This window comes from Rhea pennata, chromosome 13, assembly GCF_028389875.1.
Source record: "Rhea pennata isolate bPtePen1 chromosome 13, bPtePen1.pri, whole genome shotgun sequence".
Taxonomy (NCBI): Eukaryota; Metazoa; Chordata; class Aves; order Rheiformes; family Rheidae; genus Rhea; species Rhea pennata.
In genome coordinates this window covers 22,988,123-22,999,196 of record NC_084675.1, presented here as the reverse complement: position 1 = coordinate 22,999,196, position 11,074 = coordinate 22,988,123, and the positions used below count along the sequence as shown (strand labels likewise).

Genomic DNA, 11,074 nt, shown 5'->3' with positions numbered 1-11,074 from the left:
CGGCGGCCTGCGATCAGCCTCGCGCCTCGCGCGGCGCGAAATATGTCTCGTGCTGGGGCATGGTCCGCTGCAGGACCATCCGGGGGAAACATGTCCCTGGGAAAATGGCTCCGGGGGGGTTGATGTCTAGGAGGGGGAATGGCCTGGGGGTATTGCCCAGGGGGTACTGCCCCGGGGGGGGGGGCATGGCGTGGGGGAATTGCCCCGAGGGGGGACATGCACGGGCATTGCCCTACTTGGGGGCAGGGTGCCGGGGCATCACCTTGGGGAAGGCACAGTGTGAGGGCATTGCCCCAGGGAGGGCACGGTGCACGGGCATTGCCCCAGGGTGGGGGGAAGGCACGGTGCATGGGTCTTGCTCCGACAGGAGGAGCAGTGCACGGGCATTGCCCTGGCGGGGGGGGGGGCAGTCCGGGGGCATTGCCCTGGAGGGGGATATGATGCACGGGCATAGCCCTTTGCCCCGGGGCGGGGGGGGGGGGGGCAGTGCCCCGGGGGGGGGTTCATGGCACATGGGCATTGCCCCAGCAGAGCATGGCGCAGCAACAGCCCCTCGGTGCAGCCCGAAGCCGTTTATTCCCGGGGAAGGCAGCACGGGGGGCCGCGGCCGCAGGTATATAAATATGGAGGTGGTCCTTGTGTCCTATGTACATATGTACAGGCGGGGGCCGGTGCGTGGCCTCACAGGTGCCAAGAGGCGCCGCGGTGGGTGCGGGGCGGCGCGGCGTTGAGCGCAGCCACGCTGCGGCGGCTGGAGGCGACGACGTCGGCCACGAAGCCGGTGCAGTCGCTGCAGACGTCGCGCAGCACGGCGCCCTGCGCATACATGTGCGGGAACTCATCCTCGATGCGGCGCCCGCCGGCGCCGGGCAGCGAGCTGCGGGCACAGGCCGCGCCGTTAGCCCCGCGGCACGGCATGGCACAGCGCAGCACGGCACGGCACCGGGGCCCGGCACTCACTGGAAGGCGTCTCTGCGCCGCGCCGGTGGAGCTCTGGCGCCCAGTGAGCCCGGGAGGCTCTCGAAGCCCAGCGCGTACACGGGGATGTGAGCCAGCTTCTTGGAAGGCATCTTCACCTGCCGGGCAGGCGGGCGGGCGTCAGCGCGGCGGCGCAGCCCTCCCACGTCCCCGGCCCGGCATCGCCCGTGCCCCGGCACCAGCCGTCCCTTACCTTGAGGCTGCAGGAGGTGCAGACGGACCTGGGGGCACAGAGAGAGGCTGGTGAGCAGAGCTGCATGTGGGCACCCTGCTGGCCCCGCCCAGCCCTGCCATGCGATGCAGCGCGGCACGGCATGGTACAGCACCGTGCAGCACAGCATGGTGCAGCATGGCACAGCATGGTGCAGCACCATGCAGCACAGCACAGTGCAGCATGGCACGGCATGGTACGGCACCATGCAGCACGGCATGGCATGGTACAGCACTGTGCAGCATGGCACGGCATGGTACAGCACTGTGTGGCACGGCATGGTGCAGCGCGGCATGGCATGGTGCAGCACCGTGCAGCACAGTGCAGCACAGCATGGCAGGGCAACATGCAGCACACCGGTGTGGCACAGCATGGCATGGCACGGCAGGGCACCGTGCAGCACACCTCGGTGTGGCACGGCATGGCTTAATATGGCACTGCGCAGCGTGGCCTGGCATGTGCAGCGCAGCGTGGCACAGTGCGGCACGGGGCAGCCGGGTGCTCACCGCTTGCAGAAGAGGCAGGATGCGGGCCAGGAGAAGAGGGGGAACTTGGCCCTGCAGCAGCAGCAGACCTGCGGGGAGAGGGGCCGGGTGAGCGGCGGGCGGGCACGGCGGCGCGGCGGGCTCAGCCCCCGCGCCCCGCTCCCACCTTCCCTTTTTTCAGGCTGTTGTACAGCTCTTTGCTCTGCAGGAACTTCTCCATCTCGGCCTTGACCAGCACCCGGCGCACGTTGATCATCTCCTCCACGGTGAGGGCCAGGCTCTCCACGGGGTGGCTGAACTCCTGCGCACGGAGAGCGGCCGTGAGCCCGGCCTGCCCAAGCGCCCGGCGCCGGCTACAGCCCCGCCGCTCCTCGGACACGCGTGTCACCAGGACACGCGAGGGCAGAGCATCCCTGGGACATGTGTGGGCAGAGCATCCCTGGGACACGCAAGGGCAGAGCATCCCTGGGACACATGTGGGCAGAGCATCCCTGGGACACGTGTGGGCAGAGCATCCCCGGGACACACGAGGGCAGAGCATCCCCAAGACACGTGTGGGCAGAGCATCCCTGGGACACACGTGGGCAGAGCATCCCTGGGACATGTGTGGGCAGAGCATCCCTGGGACACGCAAGGGCAGAGCATCCCTGGGACACACGAGGGCAGAGCATCCCCGGGACACATGTGGGCAGAGCATCCCTGGGACATGCAAGGGCAGAGCATCCCTGGGACACATGTGGGCAGAGCATCCCCGGGACACACGAGGGCAGAGCATCCCTGGGACACGCGAGGGCAGAGCATCCCCGGGACACACGAGGGCAGAGCATCCCTGGGACACGCAAGGGCAGGGCATCCCCGGGACACACGAGGGCAGAGCATCCCCGGGACACATGTGGGCAGAGCATCCCTGGGACATGCAAGGGCAGAGCATCCCTGGGACACATGTGGGCAGAGCATCCCCGGGACACACGAGGGCAGAGCATCCCTGGGACACGCGAGGGCAGAGCATCCCCGGGACACACGAGGGCAGAGCATCCCTGGGACACACGAGGGCAGAGCATCCCTGGGACACGCAAGGGCAGGGCATCCCTGGGACACGCAAGGGCAGGGCATCCCCGGGACACACGAGGGCAGAGCATCCCTGGGACACGCAAGGGCAGAGCATCCCTGGGACACGCGAGGGCAGAGCATCCCCGGGACACACGAGGGCAGAGCATCCCTGGGACACGCAAGGGCAGAGCATCCCTGGGACACGCAAGGGCAGGGCATCCCCGGGACACACGAGGGCAGAGCATCCCCGGGACACGCAAGGGCAGAGCATCCCTGGGACACGCGAGGGCAGAGCATCCCTGGGACACACGCGGGCAGAGCATCCCTGGGACACATGTGGGCAGAGCATCCCCGGGACACACGAGGGCAGAGCATCCCCGGGACACACGCGGGCAGAGCATCCCTGGGACACGCAAGGGCAGAGCATCCCTGGGACACATGTGGGCAGAGCATCCCCGGGACACACGAGGGCAGAGCATCCCTGGGACACACGCGGGCAGAGCATCCCTGGGACACGCAAGGGCAGAGCATCCCCGGGACACACGAGGGCAGAGCATCCCCGGGACACGCAAGGGCAGAGCATCCCTGGGACACATGTGGGCAGAGCATCCCCGGGACACACGAGGGCAGAGCATCCCCGGGACACGCAAGGGCAGAGCATCCCCGGGACACACGAGGGCAGAGCATCCCTGGGACACGCAAGGGCAGAGCATCCCCGGGACCTGCCCTGCGCAGAGGCCGCATCCTGCCGCCCCCGGCACTCACCAGCCAGTGGTGCTTGGAGCCGCTGCCAGGAGCAGTGCCGGAACCATCCTCCGGCCTCTCCTCCAGGCAGCCGAGGGCACCGCGGGGCGACGGCAGCGGCGCGGCGCCGTACGGCACCGAGTGGTAACTAGCTGGCACCGAGCCTGCAGGGAAGGGTGCACCGCGGAGCGTGACCCTCCGGCGTGGGGCTGCCGGCGTGGGGACAGGGGCATCACGGGGACGGGGGGCTGCGGCGAGGCCGGGACGGTCCTGGCAGGGAGGGCGCACGGCAAAGGACGGGGCTGGCGGCAGCATGTTTCACATGGCGGGGGTCGGGCCATCGCCTGCCAGCCGGCATACAAGTCCCAACTAGAGGCATCGTGTCCCAGGTACCACCTCACGGCATCGTGTCCCACATCCCAGCTCAAGGAGTTGTGTCCCACGTCCCAGCCAGAGGCATCGTGTCCCATGTCCCAGCTAAGAGCTTCTTGTCCCATATCCCAACTAGAGGCATCATGTCCTAGGTCCCACCTCACAGCATCTTGTCCCAGGTCCCCACTGGAGGCACTGGGTCCCAGCTTGGACTCCACGTCACAGCTCAGGGTTCGGGGCTCTGTGTCCCAGCGGGGCTCATCCCCGGCTCGTGCTGGGTCGGGGGCTGCTCCCCATGTCGCGAGGGGGCCGGGGTGCCTGGGGGTCCTGCCCTCGCTCCCCGTGCCAGCCCGGTGCGCGGGTACCTGAGCGGGGCCGGGGCTCGGGCTCCAGTGGCCCTGGCGCCTGGGACACATCCTGGCCACTGCTCAGCTCGCTCTGGAACTGGGCCAGATCCTGCTCCGAGAAGGACCGGTCCCGCTTCAAGGAGAGCGCCGAGCCGGGCTCCGTGCCCGGAGAGTCCTCCTCCTGCACGGCCAGGGCTCGGCGTCACGCCGGGCACCTCCTGCTGCCCCCCCCGTCCTCCTCCCTCCCCTTCCCGGAGCCGCTCTCGCCTCCGAGATGTTCATCTCCTCCATCTCGGCCAGCGTGGGCGCCTTGAGCAGGACGCGGGGCCGGGGCCGCGGCGGCGGGGCGCTCGCCTCCGGCGCGGAGAGGTTGATGCAGGAGCTGGAGGTGGCGTCGCCGGAGCAGGCGTGGGGGATGCAGGGCAGGGAGCTGTAGCCTGCGGACGCGGGGCCGGAGCTCAGCCGCCGCTGCCGCCGCCCCGGGAGCCGGGCACGGGCGCCGCCGCGCCGTTACCTTTCCGGCTGCGGTTCCGCGTCTCCACGGGCCGGAGCTTCCTCTCCTGCTTGATCTCCTCCAAAATCTTCTCATGAAGCGTCCTCTGCTTGTGCGGCAAGGGCCGCAGGCGCCGCTCCGAGGCCTGCCGACACCGAGCGCCCGCTCGCTGCAGAGCCCCGGCGCGCGCCCGGCCCGGGGCCGCCCGCCGCCGCGGTGCCCTCGCTCACCTGCTTCAGCGGCGGCCGCGAGCGGATGAAGTCCAGGATGAGCTCGTGGGCGTCCTTCTTCACCCGCGGCGGGATGTCTCCGTCCACCTGGGAGCAGGGCAGACAGTCGGCGCCGGCCCTCAGCGCCGGCAGGGACGCCGGGGCGGCGGCGCGTCCCCGCCGCGCTCACCATGACTTTGCGCAGCTTGTAGTTGCGCGCCCGGATGTCCTGCATGAGCATCTCGAAGGGGGTGAGCTGGTACTCGGTGGGCAGCGGGTTGAACTGCTTCTCCTGCACCTTCTTCAGCTTCACGCCGTGCCGCAGCTCCCGCATCAGCTGCACCCAGAGCCGGGCCTGGCGGGCGGCGAGGGGCCGGCGTCAGCGCCCCGCGGCCCCCGGCGCCGCGCCGCGCCGGCTCCCCCCGCGCCGCCGTACCCAGTCCGCGTTGCGCAGGTTGCCCAGCTCCGCCGCCGGCCGCTCCTCCGCCTCCTCGTCCTCCTTCAGCTTCTGCAGCATCTGCCGTGGCACGGAGACGCGGTCACCCCGGCCCCGCGCGGCACAGCCCCGGCGTGCCACGGCCGAGCGGGCACCGAGGGCGCCCCGCGCTCACCTCCTTGGCGTCGCGGATCTTGGCGAGGAAGGCCTTGAGCTCCACGGTCTCGGCGAAGAGGGCCCGGCACACGGCCTGGTAGTGCGCCTGGGCCCCCGCGGGGTCGGCAAGGCGGGCGGCACAGCACCGCATGGCCTGCCCGAAGGTGCGCACGGCCCGCGGCGGCCCCTCGCCCCCCTCCTCCTCCTCCTCCTGCCCCCCGTAGCCCTCGTCGGCTGTGCCGCAGCCACTGTCCTCCGAGTCGCTGTTGGTCATCAGGTCGATGAGCTGCTCCAGCTGCGGGCTCAGCTCCCGCTCCTCGTTCTCGTCCAGCCCCCAGTCCAGCGCTCGGTAGATGGCGAAGCCCAGCGACTGCACCATCTGCAAGGACACGGCACCGGCTGCACTGCGGCGAGGGCCTCCGGCACCGGCTGCACCACGGCAGGGACCTCCGGCACCGGCTGCACTGCAGTGAGGGCTGCCGGCACCGGCTGCACCACGGCAGGGACCTCCGGCACCGGCTGCACTGCAGTGAGGGCTGCCGGCACCGGCTGCACCACGGCAGGGACCTCCGGCACCGGCTGCACCATGGCGAGCCCCTCTGGCCCTGATCCCACCCTGCGCCGCTGGGCGCCGCACGCCGGGCCCCACGTACCTGTGCTTCGGTGGAGGGTGACAGGAGCAGCGGCAGCTCTGCGGGGAGAAGGAGGCGCAGTTACTGCCGGCGCCTGCGGCCCCCGGGGCTGGGGATCCCCCCCCTGCGCGTCACCTTGCACCCTGCACCCGGGGCTGCCGCCCGTGCAGTCACGGGTGGCCGCCAGCTCCAGCGGCCCCCGCGGATCAGCTCTGCGGTCCGGGGTGCTGAGCCGCACAGCGAGCCCCGACGTCGGGCAGCGCCGGCTGTGAGCCACGCGTTCGGCCTCTGTCCGGCCCGTGGGCACCGGGACCGCGGGTGCCGGCAGCGCGGGCACCGGCTCCACGGGCACTGGCAGGTCAGGCTCGGGCACCAGTGCACCAGCAGCGTGGCAGCACGGGCATGGGGACTGTGGGCACCGGGACCGTGAGCACCAGGACTGCGGCACCGGCGGCACAGACCCTGGGACTGGGGGCCCCGGGAGCCCTGGGAGCCCCGGGAGCAGGGGCCTCGGCAGGCAGCGGTGCAGCAAGGGCAGGCAGAGCACGCCGAGAGCGTGGCCCGGGTGCCCGGTGGGCAGCGCGGCGGTGGGCAGCGCACAGCAGACGAGGCTCACCCCCGCCGCAGAGGCGGCACGGCTGGAGCGCTGCGCACACGCACAGGGCAAACAGTGTGCACACACGGGGGGCAGCGTGCACACACATGGGGGGCACCGTGCATGCGCATGGGGAAACAGCGTGCGCACACACAGGGGGCAGCACAAGCACGCACAGGGGGGCAGCGTGCATGTGCACATGGGGGGCAGCGTGCGTGCACACGAGGGGCAGCGTGCGTGCACACGGGGGGCACCGTGCGTGCACACGAGGGGCACTGTGCGTGCACACGGGGGGCAGTGTGCGCGCACGAGGCAAGCGCTCTGCACACACGCAGGACAGTGCCATGCCTGTGCACGACACAGGCAGCTGCCTGCGGTCCCCGCGCTCCGCCTGCCCGCGGCCCCGCTCTCCCTCGATTTGTCAGGCGCTGTTTCCAGGCCTTTCGCTCACTGGTGACAAACGGAAGAGGCGGGAAGGAGATGCTCCTGGCAGCACTCCGGGGCAGAGCTCGGTGGAGAGGGGGGTGGCACAGCGGTCTCGGAGCGAGGAGCGCCATGGACGGCAGGAGCCAGCTGCAGTCCAGGACCCGGTCTCGCTGGCTGCTCAAACCCTCCCGCAGGAAACCAGATGGCCAAGGATGAGGAGCAGGAGCGGGGTCTGCACTGCCCCCGGGGGAAGTGCCCAGGCTCCGCTTTCCCCACTCCAAAGCCATTTTCCTGCGCCCGCAGGAGAGCCCAGGCCATTAACCCTCCATTCAGCTAATCAATAGGGCGCTGAGCCACGAGGGGTGGACGACGCCGAGCGAGGTGCAGATGATGGCTCGGCCGGGCCAGGAAAAGGGAGCGGGCGCAGGCCACGCAGAGCCCTGCCGAGCACCCGCGGAGTCAGCGCCCCGGCAGAGCCTCCTGCACTGCCGGAGGGGCCGGGGAGCCTCGGAGCGCCCTGCCAGGGGCTGGGCCCCCCTCTGAGCACCGCGCTGGCCCCGGGCACCCTTGTCAGGAGAATCGCAGCGTGTTTGGTGGCAGATGAGACAGCAGAGGCTGCAATAAGGAAACAGCAAAGCGTTTCCAGGATGCAAATTGCGTATGAAACACCCGTGGCTGCTGCGGTGAGGGCTGCAGCATGCGCTGGGCCGTGGCCACGAGCTCACGCAGGGCACGGGGCCCTGCTGCAGCCCAGGAGCTGCCTCTACGCGCTGCCTTGCCCGGCAGGACCGTTCCTCCGGGACCCAGCCACGGTGCAGGGCCTGGCTCCCACCCTGCACCGGCATCGCCGGTGCAGAGTTGGCAATGGGACGATGATGTTTTAATGAGCACAGAGTGAGGCCAGATCACTCTGTCGCACAGAAAAGTCCCTTCCTCTCGGATCAGGGACAGGGTGATTTGCGGAGCTCCGCAGCAGGGCTGGCCAGGCCTGGAGAGCTGGGAGAAGGCCTTTCAGCTGGCTGCCCTGGGCAACAAGGCAGCTTGCAGCCGGAGCACGGACGAGCTGGGGCCAGGGCTGCCAGGCTGAGCCCTGGCCCCACTCAAGGCAGGGCCCTGCACAGCAGTAACACGCAAGTGTGGTTTCATCGGTGTTTGCACAGCGAGCACGTGCCGGCCGCTCCCTCCAACGACTGTCCACGGGGCGCGGGGTGAGGAAGGAGCTCCCGAGCGGCAGGAGAGCTGGAGCTGCTCCAGCAGTGCTGCCGGAGCAACTGGCCATGTCTGGCTTGAGCACCTGGGCGCGTGGCTGCCTGCACAGGAGCTGCTGCAAGGTGCCCAGGGCCCCATGAGCTCTGGGCTCCGACAGTGAACGGCATCGATTCGTCTTGCAGTTGGAGAACGGTTTTAGACTACTCCCAAGAGAGAAGGGAAAAATCCCTCAGGCTGAAAGGATTTGGGAGTGAGAGACTGTGAGGCCCCATGTGGCAGCGTGGTGGCCAGTGCCTCGGGGCACTGGTCCTGCAAGATCACAGCCCTTAGCATGCTTGGGTTCACCTAACCTAAAATCACGGCAGGCTCCGAGCTTGGCTCAGGAGAGGTCTCTGCTGAGCACATGCCTTGGGGCCACCAGCCCAACCTGGCCCTTGGGTGCCGTAGGGACCACAGTGGGGTGCATGGAGCACCCAGCCCAGGCCACCTCCACCTCCTTCAGGCACTGGCAGTGCTGCAAAATGCCCGGGTACGTCTCCCACTTGCCTCGCTGCTCACCCCATGCACCAGGAAGCATCTCCCACCCGGCTCCCTGCTCACCCCATGCACCAAGAAGCATCTCCCACCCAGCTCCCTGCTTGCTCTGTGCACCGGATCATCCCCTGCCTGGAAGCCTGCAGCAGGGACACACAGACTTTGCAGCATCTCCTGCCCGGATGCCCGGTGCAGGGACACACAGACACCGCAGCATTTCCTGCCCGGAGCAGGGGCATGCAGAGACTGCAGCATCTCCTGCCTGGAGCAGGGACACACAGACACCACAGCATCTCCTGCCCGGATCTCTGGAGCAGGGACGCGCAGAGACCGCAGCATTTCCTGCCTGGCTGCAAACACCCAGGGAAGCCCTGCAGCAACTGATAATGCGAAACGCCAAGAGCCATCTTCGAACCTTAGAGGAGCCAGCGAACGTCGCAGAGCCCGGCTGGCTCGGGAGCGAGGAGTTTCACCTCCCAAGCGGGGCGAGGCAGGGGTTAAGCCTCGCTTGTGCAAGCTCTGTCATTAGGCACAGGGGTACTAATCTCCGGCTGCTGTGAGCCACCCATCGTTGCTGCTGGCACAGGCAGTAATTACAGACCATAAACACAGCCGGCCCTACCCAGCAGCACCAACCGCCGCAGAGGGCACAGCCAGCGGGTCCAAAGGTCGGGGCCGGCGCTGCTCCAAAATGCTCCCCCTGCGGTGCCTGGGTGAGAGTGCGGGGTGGGCTGGGGCCGGGGGTCCTGTGAGTGCGAGTATGCATGTGTGTGGCGTGTGTGTCCAGGATATGCTGTGTGCATGTCCCCGTGTGTCCATGCATGTGCTCTGGGTGTTCCCATGTGTGCTGCGTGTGCCCCCATGCGTGTGCAGGTGCGTCCACATGTGTGCTCTGTGCCGCTGTCTCTGTGCTTCTGCGTGTGCGTGTCCACGTCCATACATGTGTCACCCCCACACATGCGCTCTACATTCCCGTATATGTCCGTGTCCCTTGTGCATCTTCTGTGTGTCCCCATGTGTCCCTGCTGTGTGTCCTGCCCCTCTAAAGGACTCAGTGTTCTGCAGCCCCACGGTGGTTCCCAGCCCTGAGAGCCCTGTACCCCCGGGCACCCCCGGCACCCTGTGCACCCCAGACACCCTGCGCACCCTGCGCACCCCACGCACCCCTACACCCCACAGATGCTCCACCAGCACCCGCGCTGCGATCCCCAGGCCCCAGCCTCACGGCATCATCTGGGAACCCACTCTGCAGAGAAGGAACCGACCTTGTCCTGCCACTGCCAGCGCCAGTGTTGGTGCTGGTGCTGATCCCGGCGCCGTGGGGGGCCTGGGCCCCCCAGCTCCCACCCCCGCCTGTACCGGTGCACGGTGTGCGTGGGGCCGGCTCTGGTGCCCCCACCGCTGCCGAGCCCCTTGCCTGCCCTCCCAGCCTGCCGGTCCCCGCTGCCGGTGCCTGCACCCCGCAGCCGTGCTCCCGGCCAGCCCCGGTCACCTCCGGTGCCGGTGCCCCAGTGCCGGTAACCCCGCCGTTGCCGATCGCTCCATACCGGTGCCGGTCATCCCGGTGCAAGTTTCCCCGGTGCCGGTGCCGGTGCCCCCTCCCGCCCCGCCGGTGCCGGTGCCGGTGCCGGTGCCGGCACCGCTCGTCCGCGCGGCGCCGCGGCCGGTGCGGCGGGGCGGGCGGCTCTTACCGGGCGGCGCGGCCGGGAGCGCGACGCTGCCGTCGCCGCGGAGGCGGATGTCGGCGGTGCGGAGCGGCCCGGCGGCGGCGGCGGCGGCGGCGGCGCGGCAGCCCTGGAAGCAGAGCGCCCAGGCCTGCTCCTCGTTCAGCGGCTGCTCGTAGCACTTCAGCACCTCCTCCAGGGACAGCTCCCGCGGGCCCCCGCCGCCCGCCCGCGCCATGGCCCCATCCCCGCGCCGCCGCCGCCGCCGCCGCCGCCGCCGCCGCCGCCGCCGCCGCCGCTCGGGGGGGGGCGGGGACGGGGCGGAGCCGGGCGGAGCCGAGCAGAGCCGAGCGGAGCCGAGCGGCCCCGCCCCGCCCGCCGCCGCCGCGGGCAGCGCCCCGGGCTGGGCGGTACCGCCCGCAGCGGCGCCGAGCGGCGCGGCGCGGCACGGCACGGCACGGCACGGCACGGCACAGCTCCGTTCGACTCGACTCGGCTCGGCTCCACCCGACTCGGCTCGGCTCGGCTCGGCT

At 70.0% G+C, this 11,074-nt stretch overlaps 1 protein-coding gene across 1 annotated transcript; it reads right to left on the bottom strand.

Moving 5' to 3' along the window:
* Positions 1-645: 645 nt before the first annotated feature.
* Positions 646-10,779, bottom strand: SPIRE2 (spire type actin nucleation factor 2). Its single transcript, XM_062586519.1, has 15 exons — positions 10,569-10,779; positions 6,135-6,172; positions 5,501-5,860; positions 5,326-5,406; positions 5,080-5,244; positions 4,911-4,997; positions 4,702-4,825; positions 4,455-4,624; positions 4,206-4,368; positions 3,490-3,632; positions 1,841-1,975; positions 1,696-1,763; positions 1,172-1,199; positions 961-1,076; positions 646-877 (listed from the first exon to the last, which is right to left on the bottom strand). Exons 1-15 carry the CDS (start codon positions 10,777-10,779, stop codon positions 682-684), a joined length of 2,085 nt encoding a protein of 694 aa, XP_062442503.1. The 3' UTR covers positions 646-681.
* Between the last annotated feature and the right edge of the window lie 295 nt (positions 10,780-11,074).

Coding starts and splice junctions, on each gene's coding strand:
- SPIRE2 (XM_062586519.1), bottom strand. CDS start 10,779: ATGGCGCGGGCGGGCGGCGGGGGCCCGCGGGAGCTGTCCCTGGAGGAG. Junction 6,173..10,568: donor GCTCCCGGCCGCGCCGCCCG/GTAAGAGCCGCC, acceptor TTCTCCCCGCAG/AGCTGCCGCTGCTCCTGTCA. Junction 1,976..3,489: donor GCTCCAAGCACCACTGGCTG/GTGAGTGCCGGG, acceptor CTCCGTGCGCAG/GAGTTCAGCCACCCCGTGGA.